The sequence below is a fragment of the Mobula birostris genome, chromosome 7 (assembly GCF_030028105.1).
Source record: "Mobula birostris isolate sMobBir1 chromosome 7, sMobBir1.hap1, whole genome shotgun sequence".
NCBI lineage: Eukaryota > Metazoa > Chordata > Chondrichthyes > Myliobatiformes > Myliobatidae > Mobula > Mobula birostris.
The window spans coordinates 29,349,735-29,371,404 of NC_092376.1; the positions used below are offsets into that span (position 1 = coordinate 29,349,735).

Below are 21,670 nucleotides of genomic sequence, written 5' to 3' on the forward strand. Positions count from 1 at the left end.
CTGACACGCATCCGTGCTAACCAGTTTATCAACAGCAAGTTCCATATTCTCTCTGCTCTGAGTAGAATAGACTGAACATCGATACTTATACAGAAGTATTGTACGGAGACCGACCAAGAAATCAGCCACGTCTGGCTGCACTGTCAACTTCTGCAAATCGATTTGAAATTATTTCTATTGCTTTTAAAGTAGAATGCATTTCTTACGAATTTACAAAACAATTCCTGGAAACAGAGATTACGAGTTCGGTGCACACACCCCACTGTGTATAAAAACTAGTCCCGCATGTATTTGCAATGGGTTGCTGAGAACAGCATTCTAATCCACCGTGGCACATCAACCTTGAACTCCGCCAGTATCCCAGAGGTTAATGCTCCCAAACGCAGTATTCACCGGGGAGAGAAGGGAAAACGGCCAGATATTGTTATAGGTATCTGAAGTCCTGCCCACTGCCATAGTAACAGATTTAGATACCACTCTAAAAGACAGCTCGAGATCACGGGTCGCCCACCAATCCCCCCAAACCGAAAGAGCACAATCTCCAAAGCAATGCGGAAGATTATTCACCGACTGCGCCCCCGCCAGCAAACGGAACCGGATGAACAGCGGCCAGTACTTTGGATTCGTACAGAGTAAGTACTCAAATCAATTCTCCGATCTTTCCCAACTTCTTTGTACGCATTTTGGATTTTGTTTTGTTTGCAGTTGCGAGTTGTCGACATCTATAAGAGCGCAGCACAAGAAGTTGAAAGATTGATTGTTGCCGCTAACTCCAAAGAACTAAAATTGCTGGCGCAGCACTTTGCATAAAACACTTAAATGATGTGTAGAGCATTGAGTTTTGGGATAATTGGGAGAAAGCTAACCAGAAGGCTGACGAGGAAGGAATTTGAGGAGATGATAATATGGAATGGGATTGTTCCGTGCGCCAGCATTGACTCGATGGGATGAATGGCCTCCTCTTCAGTAAGGGAATAGGAAATAAGCAGGTTAGCTAACTCATTATCTGCACTCCAGAAACAGCAATACTATTAATGACACGTCCGAAACTTTAGACCGTAAATAGAATCACAGGAATCATAATCATGTTTATAAGACCACAAGAGACCATAAGATGCAGGAGCAGGATTAGGCCATTTGGCCCGTCGAGTCTGCTCTCCCATTCAATCATGACTGATCCTTCTTCCCCTCCTCAGTCCCACTCCCCAGTCTTCTCCCCATAACCTTTGATGCAGAGCCCACTCAAGAACCCGTCAAGCTCTGCCTTAAATACAGGTTTCCCCCGCCATCCGAAGGTAGAGCGTTCTTGTGAAACGGTTCGTAAGCCGGAATGTCGTAAAGCGAAGAGGCAATTACCATTTATTTATATGGGAAAAATTTGTGAGCGTTCGCAGACCCAAAAATAACCTACCAAATCATGCCAAATAACACATAAAACCTAAAATAACAGTAACATATAGTAAAAGCAGGAATGATATGATGAATACTCAGCCTATATAAAGTAGAAATACTTTTCCACAATAATTGCCTGCACTGTTCTCTGTAGCGAAAATCTCACACAAGCGCTCTTGGCAAAAACACGTGCAAGCGCTCTCCAGTAACCTTTTAGGCTATGAAGCCGCCAAATCATACCAAATAACATGTAAAAAGTACACGGCCTATATAAAGTAGAAATAATGTATGCACAGTGTAGTGTCACTTACCGGAATTGGGACAGCGCCGAGCACACTGAAAATGGTGTGTTAGGCTGAGTCGTCGGAGGTTAGGGTGGTGCAGTGGCCCCCACCCTCCAGGCAGCGAACCGATACATTGCCGCGGAGAATGCAGGGGTCCAGCAGTGGCTGGGACGCACCCAGCACATCTTTAAGAAAAAAAGCCAAAATAAACAAGCTGATTAATTAGGTGCCGCCCGGCACGTAAATGTTGGCCCAGATCAGAGGCGACGCAATTGGCAATCATTTCTGATCTGGGCCGACATTTATGTGCCGGGCGGCACCTAATTAATTAGCTTGTTTATTTCGGCTTTTTTTCTTCAGGATGTACTGGGTGCCTCTCGTCTACTGCTGCATTCTCCACGGATCGGTATCAGCGGCCCGGGGTTTGGGGTGGTGGGACACTGGGGTGTCATCTCATCGTCTATTTCCATGAGCGTAGGCAGGTCATCTTCTATGTCTGCCTGCCTCGATTTCGAAGGTCGAGGTTTGTCGTTTGCCATGGCTGATGTGGAAGGCTTGAAAAATGACAGTATGCTTGACTGCTGAGCCTCGCGCATTTTTCCATCATACGGTTCTTTGTAAGCACTCAAACCATCCTGCAACTATGCCCTAAACCGACGTACCCTTTCAAAATTGAAGTCATACTTTATCATTGCAGTGAAAATCTCACGTAGTTGCCTCACGTTCAGTTCCTGGACGACTTCACATTTGGTCTGTTCGCTACTGCATTCAGTTTTGATTGTTTTCCTTTCCTCTTGCAATTGCATCAGCTCTTCATCTATCAGTTCTTGGTCATGGGATGCCAAAACCTCTTCAACATCATCCTCATCAACTTCCACAAGCCAAACTCACTTTGTCCTTACTTCGTTCACCACGATCGAAACGCTTAATTATGTCTAGTTTTACGCTGTGTAACACCCTTACGAGCTCTTTTAAGCTTTTCCAATACCTTAGAACTCATCTTGCTAACGGATGCTCACAGGCACATGATTAAGCAATGCTGGCGAGAATGCCGTTCCGAATCCGGGGGAGAGCGGCTGCTCGGGGCGTGCGCTGCCTTTTTTTTCGCGCGCTGCTTTTTTTCGTAACAGTGAAAACACCTTCTGTTAGCGAAAATAGGTAACTAATGTAGATCTTTCGTAACAGTGAGGTTTCGTAAAGCGAACGTTCGAAAAGCGGGGGACACCTGTACCCTAACGACCTGGCCTCCACAACTGCCTGTGATAATAAATTCCGCAAATTCACCACCCTGTCTGTTTTAAATGGACGCTCTTCTATTCTGGACTCTCCCACCACGGGAAACATCCTTTCCCCACCTACTCTGTCTAGGCATTCAGAAGATTTGAATGAGATCCCCCCCCTCCCCATCCTTCTAAAATTTTATTACAGACATTTGTCTAGAAATTTGTTGTTTCGTGACACCAATACAGCGCAAGACATAAATAGTCACTATAAGTTACAATAGGAAATAAAACAAAAAGTGCAACAACAGAACAGCGAGGCAGTAGTCATGGGTTCATGGACAGTTCAGAAGTCTGGCGGCAGAGGGGAAGAAGCTGTTCCTAAAACGCTGAGTGTGAGTCTTCAGTCTCCTGTACCTCCTCTCTGATGGTGGTAATGGGAAGTGTTCGTTCAATCTGCAGTTGTTCACTCTGCAGGTTTTGCGACTCGAATGGGAAACATTTCAGAAGTGTGCAAGTACAGTACACTGGATAATTAAACGGTAGGAGAATTGTTGGATTGACAGGTTTACTGTCTGGGTTAGACGAAGGTGAGCAGGGCTTTGCCGCAGACTATTCTGCACGAAAGTGATTTCACGTTTCTCATTGCTGCGGAACGATTCAAGGGACCCCGTCCTTTGTTGATTCACCTCGGTGGGTAGCAAGTCTCACCAGGACTGAATATGAATTATGCGATGATGAACCTTAGGCAAGTGAAATTGGAACATCGCTGTCATGGCAACAGCATAATCAAAGATTGTTCTTGGAAGATATTGGAACAAATCTCTCAAACCGCAGTAGAGGTCCTCTAGGACGCGGTTTCACCGTGCTGATTTCTCAGTGGTTATGACAGAAGGGAACGTAACATCCTGGCAAGTACCTTAATGATCATCTAATTCTGGGAATGTAAAATAGACTGCTTATTATCGAGGATCAAGGATCATCTTTATTCACCATATACATTTACATGCATTAGGAATTTGCTGTGCTGTGCAGGAGAGTTTTTAAAGCTGCAGCACTGGGACTGTTCCACTCTCTTGATCTTGGAAGTCCAAGTCCAGTGATACAAGTAGTTGTCACAAATTGGGGTCTTCCTTGGTTGCAGTGGATGACCATGACTTTTTCAGTACCTTGTCGTGCCTTTCGCTCTCCACAAAGTGTTGCAGAACCACCTGCCTGGCCGTGGGGTCTCATTCGCCCAGTCTGCCAGGGATGACTTCACATGCTAGCACAGGCATGGCCCTAGCTCACCGGAGCATGAGGCCAGCTGGCTAAGCCTGCCTGTCACAGTGGTGTAACCAGGTGTGTCCGCTGTCATAAGCAAACAGCTACTTGGAGCCACAGGTGAGAGCAGTGTCCGGTAGGGCCCAAAAGTGAGTGAGCTGCCCCTGAGTGGACACGACAAGCCCCTTCACCAGACTTGCTACCCCTCCCTGGACACTCCATATATCCCTCACCAATGATAAAGAACAAAGAATTGTATGAAAGAAAGTTAGAAGTACGGATATAGAATAAAATGTGCATGAAAACTTAAATATCAGCATGTATTTAAGACATAACCAACATTATGAAAAGTCATTCGAAATATTTACAGTGCAGTGACTGAGGTAATAGAGGGGGATGGGAGGCAAACTAGAATAGTTGATTAGATTAACTGCCTGGGAGAAAAAAACTTTTAAGCTGGCATGAAGTTTTTGTTTTAATAGCCCTATAGTGCTTTCCAGAAGGAAGCTTTTGGAAAAGGCAGTTTGCTGGGTGGGTTGTGTCTGCAATGATTTTCCTGCCCACTTCATGTCCTGGGCACATACAAGCCCTGCAGTGATGGTAGACTCCAGCCAATGACCTTTTCTGCTCTGGCAGTTTGCTCTATTATGAGAGGATGCTGCACTAAACCAGACAGTGATGGCTAATGTGAGGATGCTCTCTACGATGGCAGTGCAGGATTGCACCACTATGTTCTGGGGAAGATGGAGTTTTACCAGCTGCTGCATGGAGTATATCTTCTGCTGAGCCTTTTTGTCAGTGGTTCTCTCAAATGAGGTCATGTGAAATAATGATGCCCAGTACACTGAATGCTGAGAAACGGTGCTAACCATAGACTTGATGGGCAGGTGTACAGGAGAGGTGTTTCTCCCCAAGTTGATATGCATCTCTGTGGTTTTGAGGGCATTCAGCTCCAAGTTGTTGTGTTGCTGCAGCACACCCGCTCGTTTACTTCCAGTTGGTACTTGGATTTGTTGGCTCTAGTAATTAGTCTTATGACTGTGGCATCATCTGCAAACTCTAAATATACCTCTCACTGCATCCATAAAGCAGCCCAGATAATCAAAGACACAGGCCGTCCTGCATATTCCCTCTTCTTCCCCTCCCAATGGGCAGAAGGTACACAAGCCTGAATGCATATACCACCAGGCTCAAGGACAGCTGCTATTTAGTTATTATGTGACTATTAGATAGTTCCCTAGTATGATAAATTGGACTCCTGACCTCACACTCCACCTCGTTACCTTTCACCTTATTGTCTACCTGCACTGCACTTTCTCAGAAGCTGTTACATTTTATTCTGTGTTGTTACTGTTTTCCCTTGGTGTACCTCAGTGGACTGTGTAATGATCAGATCTATATGAGCAATAGGCAATACAAGTTTTTCATTGTATCTTGGTACATTTGACAATATTAAACCAACTCCAATTTGAATTTGAGGAAGAGATGTACCAGTTAATTCAACAAGTAAGTGAATTTTAAAACAAGATAAAAGATTAGCTTTATTTGCCATGTCTACATTGAAACATACAGTGAGAAGTGTCATTTAATCGAATCAAATAAGCAAGGATAATCCTGGGCTAAATGTCGCCAAGCTTTCAACACCAACGTAGCATGGCCACAATTCACTAAGCATAGCCATATGTCTTTGGGATTGGGAGGAAGCTCGAGCACCTGTAGGAAATAGAACATAGAATAGTACAGCACAGTACAGGCCCTTCGGCCCACATTGTTGTGCCGACCATCAAACCCTGCCTCCCATATAACCCCCCCCACCTTAAATCCCTCCATATACCTGTCTAGTAGTCTCTAAATTTCACTAGTGTATCTGCCTCCGTCATAGACTCAGGCAGTGCATTCCATGCACCAACTACTCTCTGAGTAAAAAAACCTTCCTCTAATATCCCCCTTGAACTTCCCACCCCTTACCTTAAAGCCATGTCCTCTTGTATTGAGCAGTGGTGGCCTGGGGAAGAGGCGCTGGCTATCCACTCTATTTATTCCTCTTAATATCTTGTACACCTCTATCATGTCTCCTCTCATCCTCCTTCTCTCCAAAGAGTAAAGCCCTAGCTCCCTTAATCTCTGATTATAATGCATACTCTCTAAACCAGGCAGCATCCTGGTAAATCTCCTCTGTACCCTTTCCAATGCTTCCACATCCTTCCTATAGTGAGGTGACCAGAACTGGACACAATACTCCAAGTGTGGCCTAACCAGAGTTTTATAGAGCTGCATCATTACCTCGTGACTCTTAAACTCTATCTCTTGACTTATGACAGCTAACTTAATTAACTAACTTAACTAACTTAAGCTTTCTTAACTACCCTATCTACCTGCGAGGCAACTTTCAGGGATCTGTGGACATGTACTCGAAGATCCCTCTGCTCCTCCACACTACCAAGTATCCTGCCATTTACTTTGTACTCTGCCTTGGAGTTTGTCCTTCCAAAGTGTACCACCTCACACCCGGAAGTCTACCACCTCACACTTCTCCGGGTTGAACTCCATCTGCCACTTCTCAGCCCACTTCTGCAACCTATCAATGTCTCTCTGCATTGATAGGTTGCAGAAGTGGCAGAAGTGCTCGACAATCCTCTACACTATCTACAACACCACCAACCTTTGTGTCATCTGCAAACCTGCCAACCCATCCTTCTACCCCCCCCATCCAGGTCATTAATAAAAATCACGAAAAGTAGAGGTCCCAGAACCGATCCTTGTGGGACACCACTAGTCATAACCCTTCAATCCAAATGTACTCCCTCTACCACGACCCTCTGCCTTCTGCAGACAAGCCAATTCTGAATCCACCTGGCCAAACTTCCCTGAATCCCATACCTTCTGATTTTCTGAATAAGCCTACCGTGTGGAACCTTGTCAAATGCCTTACTAAAATCCATGTAGATCACATCCACTGCACTACCCTCATCTATATGCCTGGTCACCTCCTCAAAGAATTCTATCAGGCTTGTTAGACATGATCTGCCCTGCACGAAGCCATGCTGACTGTCCCTGATCAGACCATGATTCTCTAAATGCCCATAGATCCCATCTCTAAGAATCTTTTCCAACAGCTTTCCCACCACAGACATAAGGCTCACTGGTCTATAATTACCCGGACTATCCCTACTACCTTTTTTGAACAAGGGGACAACATTCGCCTCCCTCCAATCCTCTGATATCATTCCCATAGACAACAAGGACATAAAGATTCTAACCAGAGGCTCAGCAATCTCTTCCCTCGCCTTGTGGAACAGCCTGGGGAATATTCCGTCAGGCCCCGGGGACTTACCCGTCCTAATGTATTTTAACAACTCCAACACCTCCTCTCCCTTAATATCAGCATGCTCCAGAACATCAACCTCACTCATATTGTCCTCACCGTCATCAAGTTCCCTCTCATTGGTGAATACGGAAGAGAAGTATTCATTGAGGACCTCGCTCACTTCCACAGCCTCCAGGCACATCTTCCCACCTTTATCTCTAATTGGTCTTACCTTCACTCCTGTCATCCTTTTGTTCTTCACATAATTGAAGAATGCCTTGGGGTTTTCCTTTACCCTACTCGCCAAGGTCTTCTCATGCCCCCTTCTTGCTCTTCTCAGCCCCTTCTTAAGCTCCTTTCTTGCTCCCCTATATTCCTCAATAGTCCCATCTGATCCTTGATTCCTAAACTTCATGTATGCTGCCTTCTTCCACCTGACTAGATTTTCCACCTCACTTGTCATCCATGGTTCCTTCACCCTCCCATTCTTTATCTTCCTCTCCAGGACAAATTTATCCCTAACATCCTGCAAGAGATCTCCAAACATTGACCACATGTCCATAGTACATTTCCCTGCAAAAACATCATCCCAATTCACACCTGCAAGTTCTAGCCTTACAGCCTCATAATTTGCCCTTCCCCAATTACAAATTTTCCTGCCCTCTCTGATTCTATCCTTTTCCATGATAATGCTGAAGGCCAGGGAGCAGTAATCACTGTCCCCCAGATGCTCACCCACTGAGAGATCTGTGACCTGACCCAGTTCATTACCTAGTACTAGATCTAGTATGGCATTCCCCCTAGTCGGCCTGTCAACATACCGTGACAGGAATCCGTTCTGGACACTGTCTGTGGTCACGGGGAGAATGTACAAACTCCTTACAGACAGCAGCGGGAAAAGAACCCAAATTAACTTTTGCAGCTGCTTGTCGGGATGGGATAGTGCTGTGATTGTATTATATAGTGTGCTATAGGATAGAGTAAAGGATATGTCATGGATAGAGCCCTGGTTGATGAATTCTTTGAAGTGTTGCTTATGGTGGCACTAATTGGATCTCCTTGATAAGCTGTTTGTCCTTGGCTCTCGCAAGGATGGAGTCTCTGGGGTTTCCTGTTTGACTAAGCTCTTTGCAAGATCTATTGAAGAGCATCATTAAATTCTGATGGGATATGCCCAACAACCATCACCCCAACCCCATCCCAATTGAATGAACATAATATTTCAATAGGCACTAGTCAAACAGTTATCTAATTGGCCAAGCCAACATTTTACATTGATCTATCTCCCAAAGTTAACACTTTGTCAGATTGGTTCCATTTCACACTAGTTAAATGGTATACACTCAGTGACCAGTTTATTAGGTACAGGAGTGGAACCCGGTGTAGCCTTCTGCTGCTGTAGCCCATTCACTTCAAGGTTTGATGTGCTGTGCATTCAGAGAAGTTCTTCTGCACACCACTGATGTAATGTATTGTTACTTGAGTTACTGTCACCTTCCTGTTAGCTTGAACCAGCCTGGCCATTTCCACTGTGCTGTCTCAATAACAAGGCACTTATGCCCACAGAACTGCTGCTCACTGGCTACATATTGTTTTTTTTGTACCATCCTTTGAAAATTCTAGAGAGTGTTGTGTGTGAAAATCTCAGGGTACCAGCAGTTTTTGAAATACTCAAACCACCCTGTCTGGCACCGGCAACCATTAAATGGTCACAGTCACCTATGCTGCATTGCTTCCCCATTCTGATGTTCAGTCTGAACCACAACTGAACCTCATGGCCATGTCTGAATGCTTTTATGCATTGAGTTGCTACCACATAATTGGCTGATTAGATATTTGTGTGAACAAACAGGTGTATAAGTGTAATCCACACAACATGCTGGAGGATCTCAGCAGGTCAGACAGCATCTATGGATGGGAATAAACAGTCGATGTTTTGGGCCAAGAACCTTCTTCAGGACTGGAAAGGAAGGGGAAAGAAGTCAGAATAAGAAGGTGGGGAGGGAGGAGGAAGACATACAAGGTGACAGGTGATTGGTGAAACCAGGAGGGGTGAAGTAAAGAGCTGGGAAGTTGATTGGTGGGAGAGATAAAGGGCTGGAGACGGGGGAATCTGACAGAGGAGGACAGGAGACCATGGAAGAGAGGGAAGGGGGGAGGAGCACCACAGGGAAGTGGTGGGCAGGTAGGGAGATAAGGTAAGAGAGGGAAACAGAAATAGGGAATGGTGAAGGAGGCAATTACTGAAAGTTCGAGAAATCGATATTTGTGCCATCAGGGTGGAGGTTCTGACTTCTCCCTTCTCACTCAGCCCGAAGCGTCAGCTGTTTATTCCCATCTATAGATGATGCCTGACTGCTGAGCTCCTCCAGCACATTGTGTGCATCTGTGTAACTGCACCCTTCCTTGAACTTTGCCATGCACATCCTCCCGTGTCCCTTCCGGTTTGTAAATGTAGGGAGCATACTGGACTATTCTGGGAGCAGAAGTTCCAACATAGAATCATAGAAAACATACAGCACAATACAGGCCCTTCGGCCCACAAAGCTGCGCTGAACATTTCCCTACCTTAGAACTACCTAGGCTTTACTCATAGCCCTCGATTTTTCTAAGCTCCATGTACCCATCCAGGAGTCTCTTAAAAGACCCTATCGTTTCCACCTCCACCACCGCTGCCGGCAGCCCATTCAACGCACTCACCACTCTCTGTGCAAGAAACTTACCCCTAACATCTCCTCTGTACCTACTTCCAAGCACCTTAAAACTATGCCCTCTTGTGCTAGCCATTTCAGCCCTGAGGAAAAGCCTCTGATTATCCACGCGATTAATGCCTCTCATTATGTTATACACCTCTATCAGGTCACCTCTCATCCTCCGTCGCTCCAAAGAGAAAAGGCCAAGTTCACTCAACCTATTCTCATAAGGCATGCTCCCCAATCCAGGCAACATCTTTGTAAATCTCCTCTGCACCCTTTCTATAGTTTCCACATCCTTCCTATAGTGAAGCGACCAGAATTGAGCACAGTACTCCAAGTGGGGTCTGAACAGGGTCCTATATAGCTGCAACATTACCTCTTGGCTCTTAAACTCAGTGCCACAATTGATGAAGGCCAGTGCACCATATGCCTTCTTAACCACAGAGTCAACCTGCGTAGCAGCTTTGAGTGTCCTATGGACTCAGACCCCAAGATCCCTCTGATCCTCCACACTGCCAAGAGTCTTACCATTAATACTATATTCTGCCATCATATTTGACCTACCAACATGAACCACCTCAAACTTATCTGGGTTGAACTCCATCTGCCACTTCTCAGCCCAGTTTTGCATCCTATCAATGTCCCGCTGTAACCTCTGACAGCCCTCCACACTATCCACAACACCCCCAACCTTTGTGTCATCAGCAAATTTACTAACCCATCCCTCCACTTCCTCATCCAGGTCATTTATAAAAATCACAAAGAGTAGGGGTCCCAGAACAGATCCCTGAGGCACTCCACTGGTGACTGACCTCCATGCAGAATATGACCTGTCTACAACCACTCTTTGCCTTCTGTGGGCAAGCCAGTTCTGGATCCACATCTCTGCAGATTTTAAAAGGCTGACGTTAGGAAGATAAGTGGGTGCGAAAGGGTGAAGGAGAGGGAATGCTGTGAGAACTGGAAGGTGATAGGTGGAAGTGGTAAAGGGCTAAAGTAGAAGAAATCTGATTGGAGAAGATTGTAGATCGTAGAATAAAAGGAAGGACTTGGGGAACCAAAGAGGGATGTCATGGTCATGTCCTGAGCACGGGAAGGGAAGGGAATCAGTGAGAGGGCCACCAGAAATAGGAAAACAAAGAGGGGGGAAGTGGGAAAGCAAGGAAAATAGAGGGCTACCTTTCCCCTCACCTAGAAACACCCTTTTCCTGCCAGCTTGTGCTCTTACCTCTCCTCCCACATTTATTCTGGCTTCTAACCACTTCCTAATGAAATGTTTTGGCCCAAATGTCGACTGTTCATTTCCGTCCATAGATGCTGCCTAATCTGCTGAATTTCTCCATCATTTTGTGTGAGTTGTTCTGCTTCATAGACTTTTTCTACACCTCTTGCTGCCTTGCTAAAGCAGCCAGCGTAATGAAAGATCCTACCTTCCTGGACACTCTCTGTTTTCTCCCTCCTACCGGGTAGAAGATACACAACCCTGAACGTACGTACTAACATTTTCCAAGACAGCTTCTGCCCAGCTGATACAAGAATAAACAAAGGTGCCCTAGTATCATAAGATGGACTGTTGACCTCACAATCTACCTCTTGCATCTCATTGTCTGCCAGCACTGTACCTTATTTTAGAGGCGTACATTGTGTGGATAGTCAGAGGCTTTTTCCCAGGGCTGAAATGACTGCCACAAGAGGGCACAGGTTTAAGGTGCTTGGGAGAAGATACAGAGGAGATGTCAGGGTTAAGTTTTTTATGCAGAGAGTGGTGAGTGCGTGGAATGGGCTGCCGGCAATGGTGGTGGAGGGGGATACGATAGGATCTTTTAAGAGACTTTTGGATAGGTACATGGAGCTTAGAAAAATAGATGGGTATGGGTAAGCCTAGTGATTTCTAAGGTGGGATATGTTCAGCACAACTTTGTGGGCTGAAGGGCCTGTATTGTGCTGTAGATTTTCTATGTTCCTATGTTTCTACTCTGTTAATTGTTTTACCTTATACTACCTCAATACCACTGACTTAACTTACAGGTTAATCTTTAGGGAATCCTGCGTTCAGACTCCCAAGTCTCTTTGCACTTCTGATTTCTGAATTTGCTCTTTGTTTAGAAAATAGACTATGCCTTTATTCTTTCTACCAAAGTGCATGACCATACACTTCCTGACACTGTATTCCATCTGCCACTTCCTTGCCCTTTCTCCTAATGTGTCCAAGTCCTTCTCTAGTCTCCCTACCCCTTCAACACTACCTGCCCCTCATTCTATCTTATATCACCCACAAAATTAGCCACAAAACCATCAATTTCATCATCATTAGCATATAATGTAAAAAGTAGTGGACCCAACACTGAGCCTTGTGAACTCCCACTAGTCACTGGCAGGTGACCAGAAAAGGCTCTCTTTATTCCCACTCTTTGCCCTCTGCCTGTCAGCCTATCTTCTGTCTATGTTAGTATCTTTGCCAACATCTCTAAGTACTAAATTTTGAATAATAGTCAGTTCTTTCAGTTCCTCAGTCTTACTAGACCCTTTCTTCTCTAAAATACCTTGTAGATACCTTCTGCCTCTTCGTGATGACAGGAGCAAAGTAATTATTAATTCCACTTCCATTTCCTCATTTCCTATTATAATTTCTCCTGTCCTTTCTTTAAGAGCCCAGATTTGCCCTCGCTAGTCTTTTCCTATAAAAGTATCAATAAAATTCATTCATTCATTATGTGCTTTGTTGTATGACATGAGCGATCGTGGCCTTGACCATGATTGTTCTAGGCAAATTTTTCTGCAGAGGTGGTTCGCCATTGCCTTCTTCTGAGTCGTGTCTTTGCAAGACGGGTGACCCTAGCCATTATCAATACTCTTCAGAGACTGTCTGCCTGGCATTAGTAGTCACATAACCAGGACTTGTGATAGGCACCAGCTGCTCATATGACCATTCACCACCTGCTTCTGTTGCTTCACGTGACCCTGATCAGGGAGTGCCATACCTTGCCCAAGGATGTCCTGCGGGCTAGCAGAGGGAAGGAGTGCCTTTTACACCTCCTTTGTTAGAGACGTATCTCCATCCTGCCACCCAAACCAAATATATATGTTTTTTTTGTGTGACTGTATGTTTATTGCAATTTTATATGTGTTATATGTGCCTTGTGGTGTGTGCGATTGTTGGTACTGTGTTTTGCGTCTTGGCTTTGGAGTAATGCTGCTTCATTTGGCTGTATTCGTGTATGATTGAATGATAAACTTGAAATTGAAAATCTGTTACCATCTGAGTCCTGACGAAGGGTCTCGGCCCAAAACGTCGACTGTACCTCTTCCTATAGATGCTGCCTGGCCTGCTGCGTTCACCAGCATTTTTTGTGGGTGTTGCTTGAATTTCCAGCATCTGCAGATTTCCTCGCATTACCATCTGTTTTTATGTTTCCTGGCATTCTACACTATCTTCATTTTCTTTATCTATTTTTGAATCCAAGATGCTCTGTATCCTTATGTTAATACCATTTCTAGAAATACTGTGAAACGTCTTCCTTTTGAAACTACCTTTAATATTTTTTCTGTTCTGCCAAAGATGAATAAATTTCCTTTTGGGTTTTAGTGATGTCAAATAGTCTTCCTTTTGTAACTTGCTTCATTTCTTAAACTCTAGCTAATTCCTGTGCATCCTCATTAACTTGTAATATATTTTTCACTCGACTGGAGTCGACTGTCATTTTATACCCTTGTTCTTTTTTGTTTAACACCCTAGTTTCACATCAAATTATATCATGTTCAAATCCAATGTAAAATTCTATCATCTCCCACAAAAGCTCCTTAACCCCAAGACATTCCATGAATTAATATTCCGTGTTATGATGTAAAATCAGAATCAGGTTTATTATCACCGGCATGTGACGTGAAATTTGACCAGTCCAAATATTAGGTTAAAATCTCCCATAATTATCCTACTACCCCAGTTACTCATCTTGCTATGCCACATTAATATTAAAATTACTATTTGGTATCCTATAAAAACACTTCCACCAATGTTTTCAGCTCTATATTATCTGTGTAACTGTGTAACAGGCAGCTGTGGAGGCCAAGTCTTTAGGTATATTTAAGGCAGAGGTTGAACTGTTCTTAATTGGTCAGGGTATGAAGAGATACGAGGAGAAGGCAGAAAATTGGGGCTGAGAGGAAAATTGGATCAGCCATGATGAAATTGTGGAGCATACTCGACGAGCCCGGCATAATTCTGCTCCTATATCTTATGGTATTATGGTTATTTTTTAGCTCAATATAAATTGATTTCTATTCAACATCATTATCTTGCATGATAATATTATTTTGCACCAATCTTTTCCTTTGTTTATCGTACTGCATCACCTGGTAAGTTTAAAAGGAGTGTGGGAAAGATCACCTGGTCACTCTGATGTTGAATTGGGGGGAGATTTCCAAATAGTCACTGGACTAGACATGCCAAGGCATCATCCCTGAAAAGGATGGCAGAGTGTTAGAGTGAGTTTTTTTTGGGTAGATGATTTGTTTACACTTAAATGACTTCTATTCCACCAGACTTCTATTTGACAAGGTACTGTGCATTGAGTCCACCACAATGGGCTTCCAAAAAGGTGTGAATAGCAGATGCTTCTGGCACCATAGTTTGACCAGATGCTGTAGTTTCAAAGACAGTATTATCTATACATTATAAATATTAATTGTCTTCTATGTTAGCACGTAAAATGCCAAATAAGTGTATTGTGGTTGAGCTAGAGGCTGTGGATACCAACCCAGACATGTTGGCGTCGGAAGGAAAGGATGAAATCCGAAGTTGTGATGTTTGTATGTAGCTTCAAAAGGAAGCATTGTCTTAGCATTGTCTATAACTTTTTAAGTAGCGATTACCTTTGTATTTAGCGTATAAATATCGAGCCCACATGGAACTAGCAGACCTTTCTGCAGAAAGCGTCTCCGTCTGTAAGATGCCTGCTGTACCTTGTTGTGTCGAATAAAGAAGCTGCTTTGTATCTACCAGTGACTCTGTCTCTCCGGTAATTTCATCCATGCTACAACACAGAGTTTGCCATCAAAACGTCAATTATAATCGATACCTGTACCCGGCTGGAAGCCTGAGAAGAGTTTACTCCAAATTTACACTTGTAGGACTTTGTTATAACACTCTATGACTCTAACCTATGGACAGGATTCACCTTAACCCTAGTGTTGTAGGCAAGTAAGTAATTTCTGTATGGAAGCCTAATTTGTCAAGACCAACAGCAAATTCTGATGTGCCTAGATGAAAGTTCTGTTACTGTGATGGATGCAGTCAGACAAATAATGGGTTTGGGTTCACATATTGGCAGATTTTACAGTGATAAGTGAAATATGAGATGGGTGGTAAATCTGGGAATTCATTGTCACAGATGGCTGTGGAGGCAAAGTCGCTGTGTATATGTATATATGTATGTGTATATATATATATGTGTGTGTGTATATATAAAGCAGAGGTTGATAGGTCTTTAATAAATAAGAATGTCGAAGGTCACAGGGAAAAGGAAGGAGAATGGGTTTGAGAAGGATAATACATCAGCCATGATGGAATGGTGCAGCAGGCTCAATGGGCCAAGTGGCCTAATTTGGCTCTTCTGTCTTATGATCTCGCAGTCTTATTTGAATTAAATTATCTTAAAGGCAGTCTAATCTAAGGGGTTATAGCCTTTAATGGCTGATGACATGATAGAAAAATAATTGAATCTGGATTTACTGGTCTGCGTGTCTTTATTGTCGAAAGAAAAACTGACCGTATTCATAGTGTTGGAAAATTAACAGCATAATCGCCATTAAGCAGGTAATTACACTTCTGGCAGTGAGACTATGAGCAGTTTTACTGCTTGTTGCATGCTTAAAATCGGTTTGTCGGATCAGCAAATGATCGCCTCCAGTATATAGCAATTATTAGGTGCTAAGTTTAATTAATAAGTGCTTTTTCTGAAATCTCAAAGGCTTTATGATACCAGCAGTATGTCAGAATTGAAGCTGATTTAATTGGACTGGTAGGCTGGCGCTGTTGCTCTCTGTGTACGTATTTCTCAGGCATTAAGCTGGGGAAGAGGAGCAGACTTGTTATGCTGAGGCTTTGCCTGATTTCTCCATTACTGTGGATGGACATAGGAGATGAGCCTACAGATTTAGCAAAACTATCTAGAACAAAAGGTGCATTCTTCTGCAACATCAACCTTCTTTCAACATAGAATTGTACTCTTTACATGTACTGCAAGAAAAAGCAGAGAAAAAAGTTAAGTTGGAAATTCACCAGGCTGGAAAACTTGTTTGGTTACATCCACTAAGATGCAGTAAACCGCTTTCCCAGTCTTGTTGCCCCAGGTAGAATTGAGTGTATAATCGAAACCTGCCAAGTATTGATGTGATAAATCAATCACATCAATGCTGACATTCCCCAGACCTTTGAGAGGTTGCTATAAAATTTGATGTATTTTGGGGCAGTGCATGGCTTCATCTACAGACATATGATCACGATCAGACGGTTCCAATATCCTGGTGAGAAACATCTCCTTATACATTACCTGGATGCTTTTCACCAGATAGTTGTGGACATATGTGTCTGATGTAACACTTGATTTAGTATTTGTTTGCTAGAGCACACACAACTTCTGCAAGACGTAGGTCCTCTATCAGCCTGTCCCTGCTGTACAACAGTGAAGATTCACGGAGAACGTGATCCACTTTTCACATATCGCAAGCCACCTCTGTGATGGCAGACACTCATAATGAGATTAAAATCACCTTCAATGGACCAATACAGCTTTTAGCTGTGTGAGGAAAAAGGTATTTGAAGATAAAGATCTCAGACCTGGTCCAAAGCTCATGACCGACAAGGCAGTAGGGATTCTTTCCTTATCCATGCTTCTGAGACCTGAACTACCTATAATGGACATGTCATGGCACTAGAACACTACCATGAGGGCTGTCTTTGTAAAATGCTCCAAATTTACTAGATTGGTGAGCAGGTCTAGGTCATTGCCCTTTCCTAGGCCAACATACCTAACAATGAGGCCTAGTGTTACATCCAGTCAGCTATAGTATGTTCAAAGGTACACTGAATGTCAGGGAAATGTATACAATATACATAATGAAATGCTTTTTCTTTGCAACCATCCACGAAAACAGAGGAGTGCCCCAAAGAATGTATAACAGTTAAATGTTAAAACCCCAAAGCCACCCCAGCTTCCTCCTCCCACGCATAAGCAGCAGCAAGGCAATGGTCCTCCCTCCCCCACCAGCAAAAAAGCATCGGCACCCCTCACTGAGCACTCAAGTGTGCAGCAAAGCATCAATAAAGACACAGACTTGCAGTACCCCAAAGACTACTCGCTCACCTGGTATCCAACACGCCACAGGCTCTCTCTCTCTCTCCCTAATAAGGGAAAAAGAGGTGGCTACGTGTTTCCTTTGGGAGGTCACATTGTTTGCATGCCTGGCACCAGCCTTCGGAAATGGAAACAGGAAGAGATTACAGGCACACAGAGGAAAAGGCTTAAGGATGTGTGCAAAGCCTCTTGAGAAAACATCCCCATTGACTCCTGGGAATCCCTGACCCATGACTGCTCAAAATGGCACAGCAACACTGCAGATGGCACACAGAAATTTGCTTGACTACCTCACCAACAGGCACTTGCTGTCCCATCCGTGGAAGCATACATAGTTCTCACATTGGCCTCATCAGACATCTCAGAACCCACAAAAAATCAAAGCGGAGCCAAGATATTCTTGAAATTGATTGGCTGCTCATGAAGAAGAAGAATATGTAATATTGAACAATACTATTTTTCAAATGGAGTCATCCTTTAAGTGTTGTTCCACGTGAGGAAGTACTGACTAGAGGTGCCATGGGACTTAGTTTAAGAGAGTCCCAAAATGAAGTAGTGCAAAAGAAAGCAGGCTTAAAGATAAAAGGAGAAAAAAAAGGTGCTGGAAAGCTGAAATAAGAATAAATAATACTTAAAATGATCAGCAGGTCAGGCAGCAGGTGTGGAGGGGGAAGGAGTTAATGTTTCAGGTCAAGAAACTCGAGCATGTATGACAGAAATGGTTTTTGGACATGTCAAAGTAAGTAGATTGTAAGTAACTGTTTGTGTAGATGGTTGAGAATCTATTGAGAGCAAATACTTAATAGCCGGGTACAAAACTCATGGTTCATTAGGCAGTATTGATTCCTGCCTTGTACATGCTTTTGAGACCTGAACTGCCTACAATAGATGTGTCAAGGCATTGGAAAGCTGATGAGTGGTCCCTGGTCTCCAGTCCCCAGTCCCCAGTCCCCAGTCCCCTCAAACTGTTTTCCTCTCTCCTGTCTTCCCATGAGTTCCCTCAGCCTGTGCGAATAATCATTCAATTTTTCATTATTCAGATCAAGGCCACAGAATGAATGTCCAGATATGGTCTTTGATGCGGAGTGGATATAGCCATTGGACTTTGTTGCCTCTAGTCGCCACAGTCTTTGAAGACCCCACATGACCTTTGATGTTCCAGTAGGTCAACACTTCATGTTAGTTTGCCCATTATATACCATCATCTCCCTCACACAGATCAATCTTCCTGAAGATCTCTTTCTGACAATTGATAATATCACCTCGTCTCCTCCAGATTAATGATTGTACAGACATGGCTTGGCTTATCTTTATTTGCCATCCTTCAAAGCAACAACCAACTCATTGTGTGCAGAGCAGCCACACAATAGTGAAAGCCGCTTTGGCCATGAGAATCACAGATTTATTTCCACTGACTTAGCTAATGTGAAATTTGGTTTTTGGTGGCACCAGTACATTGCAAAGACGTAAAAGGGTTCAATTACAACCACTGTCGTAATGGAGCTTGTATGCTCTCCCCATGACCGGATAGATTTTCTCTTGGTGCCTGACATTCCAAAGACGTATGGGTGAGGGATAGTGAGCCGTGGGCACGCTATGTTAGCGTGTGAAGCGTGGTGACACTTGTGGACTGCCCAGCGCAATTCTTGCTGGTTTGATTTGGTGCAATTGATGCATTTCACTGTATATTTCGATGTACATGTGACAAATAAGGCCGATCTCTTTAAAGTTACTACGAATTACAAAAAAGTACGAACAAAAGGAATAATGAGTTCATGGATCATTCAGAAATCGAATGGAGGGGAATGAGCTCTTTCTGAATCACTGAGTGTAGGTGTTCAGGTCCTTGTTCCCTCCTTCCCAATGGTAGTAGTGAGCAGAGGGCATGCCCTGCACGGTGAGGGTGATCGATGCAGCCTTTTGTGGCACATCCTCTTGGAGAAGTCCTCGATGGTGGTGAGGTTTGTTCCCATGAGTGGGCGGGCTGCATCGACAACCCTCTGCAGCCCATTATGATTCTGTTTTTTACTTATTTATTTTACATTTCACCTCAGTTCTGCAGAATTTCCTCAGGTCAGTACAATCTTTATCACATTGTTTACAGATAAGGTACACAATTCTTTAACCTTTAAATCCTCCATCAAGTTCCTCATCATGCCCTTTGAATTAAAATTTAAAAATTATTCACAGCTGGGAGATCAGCGGACATAGCGGGGTGAGGGATTGAGGAGGAGGAGGAGGAGGAGGGTAAGTGGGTTTGATATTTATAAAGCTGTCAGTTGGCTTGTTAAGCTGCAGAAACCCCCTTTTACTGGGCGTCTCTGGAAATGTGCCCCACTAGCGGCCACTGGATTCCGCGGCGAGAAACCCACCTTTCCCCGGCTTCGTACATCGAGGGTGTATGTGACTTTGATCCTGCCAAATCCGTGAGGTCGGGATGTCTTGCCTAGCCCTGATTTGTGTGAATGCTGTGTGATTTATTGCCCCCAGCAATCAATTGTTGGCCAGAAATAACAGTTTGTACACTGTATAATCAGAAATATATTTAAGAGTGTTAACTTACGCCAACAGTTATTAGAGGAAAGAAAGAAAAAAACAAAAAAGGCCCATTATACTTCATGGTGGAGCTAAAAATCTTGAAGTTGTTTGTAACTCATGTGCAGGACCCTCGGTCTGTGTGAAAGCACACTCCACTTTCTGAAGGTTGCTCGAAATCTATCTTGAACGAAAAGGCTCTCCCATGGGAGTATTGGCCCTTCCTCCTCAAAGCCATTCATCTGCACAAAGCACTTTGTGCAACAGGGACGGCATCCTCAGCCATCTTCCCTCCTGTCTTCTTCCAGCTCCTGCCAACAAAGACCTCTCCATCCAGCATTCTCTAGAACCTTCTCCCAATTCCACCATTCTGATTGAGTGACACCACATTCCCAAGTGGAACAACAAAGCCTCTTATCTCAGCTCAAACCCAAACAGGCTGAAAGCAGAACAGACTGCTCTTACAGAACTGCTAAGATGAAATACCTACAGCATAGCAGTAAGAATCTTAACCAGGGCATTACAGCTGTTTGATGAATAAAATATCCAAGATGATAACTTAAACTAGGAACTATTTCTGGTATCTTAGAGAGTTCATAAAGAAAGATGCTGAGACAATGCTTCTAGCAAACAAATTCTCAATTCCCTTATCACATTTGAAAATGTTTCCTATTTGGTGAGAGGGCTTCTATTTCTTTTAACAGGCTTTGCAGGGCAGGTTTCAGGGAATAAGCCTTTTAAGCACTGATGAAGAATATGTGGCTATTGAGGACAATTCCAGTGAGAATAAGGTATTGGTCACTGATTCAATAGAAGGTGGAATTTTGAATGAATGTCAAGTTATTATGTGGGCAGTCTCTTGAGGATTATTTCTATGGTAGATAAATAACTCTAGGTATACATGCATCAGAAAAGCAAATTTGTTTGAATAAACACAAAAGATCCCGCAGATGCAGGAAATCCAGAGTAACTCACACAAAATGCTGAAGGAACTCAGCAGGTCAGGCAGCAGCTATGGAGGGGAATAAACAGTTTAAGGGTCTCGGCCTGTAATGTCGACTGTAAATTCCTCTCCTTAGATGATGCCTGAACTGCTGAGTTTATTGGATAAATTATTTGGTGTCTGGCCAGATATAGAAACAGGAGAGTGACGTTAAATTTTAATAAAATCAGCAAACTTGCAATGGAGACACAATGTACTGCAGATAATGGAATCTGTAATTCCGTTCTCAGACATCTGATATGTCTGCCTTTTTCAGGAAGGGTGGTTCCCCTCTACAGTGGTTGAAGGAGCCCTCACTTACATTCCCCCTATTTCCCACACTTCTGCTCTCATGCTCATTTTGTGGAACTTGTAATTGTTATCACATTTTTTTTTCGAACTTTCACCCTGCCCTCTAATTCACTTGGCGTATTTCTAACACCTCCCTCCCTTTTCAGGAACTCCGTCTCCATCTCAAGAGGCAAACTCGCCACTGACTTTACTATAAACCCATGCATCCCAGGGTGACCTCAGTTACACCTACTCTCACCCAGTCTCTTGTAAGAATGGCAGCATTTTGCCTCAGTAAGACCATAAAAAGATAAAATACATGAACAGAATTAAGCGATTTGGCCC

The 21,670-nt window shown here is 43.6% G+C and overlaps 1 protein-coding gene and 1 long non-coding RNA gene across 3 annotated transcripts in view; one reads left to right on the plus strand and one right to left on the minus strand.

Annotated features, from left to right (window-relative positions):
* The first annotated feature begins 317 nt into the window (after nucleotides 1–317).
* LOC140200081 (P2Y purinoceptor 2-like) overlaps nucleotides 318–21,670 on the plus strand; it is a 37,163-nt gene continuing 15,810 nt past the window's right edge. For both annotated transcript variants that reach the window (XM_072262825.1, XM_072262823.1), the window contains exon 1: nucleotides 318–632. Coding sequence is in view for 1 of the 2 variants with exons in the window: in XM_072262823.1 (XP_072118924.1) it covers nucleotides 599–632 (34 nt within the window). In the remaining variant the exon portion in view is untranslated. The remainder of the gene's footprint in view (nucleotides 633–21,670) is intronic.
* The window catches only part of LOC140200082 (uncharacterized), a 37,909-nt gene continuing 32,159 nt past the window's right edge, over nucleotides 15,921–21,670 (minus strand). Inside the window, exons 4-5 of the long non-coding RNA XR_011886555.1 lie at nucleotides 17,527–17,635; nucleotides 15,921–16,400 (exon numbers count right to left, since the gene is read on the minus strand). This is a non-coding gene — a long non-coding RNA (uncharacterized lncRNA). The remainder of the gene's footprint in view (nucleotides 16,401–17,526; nucleotides 17,636–21,670) is intronic.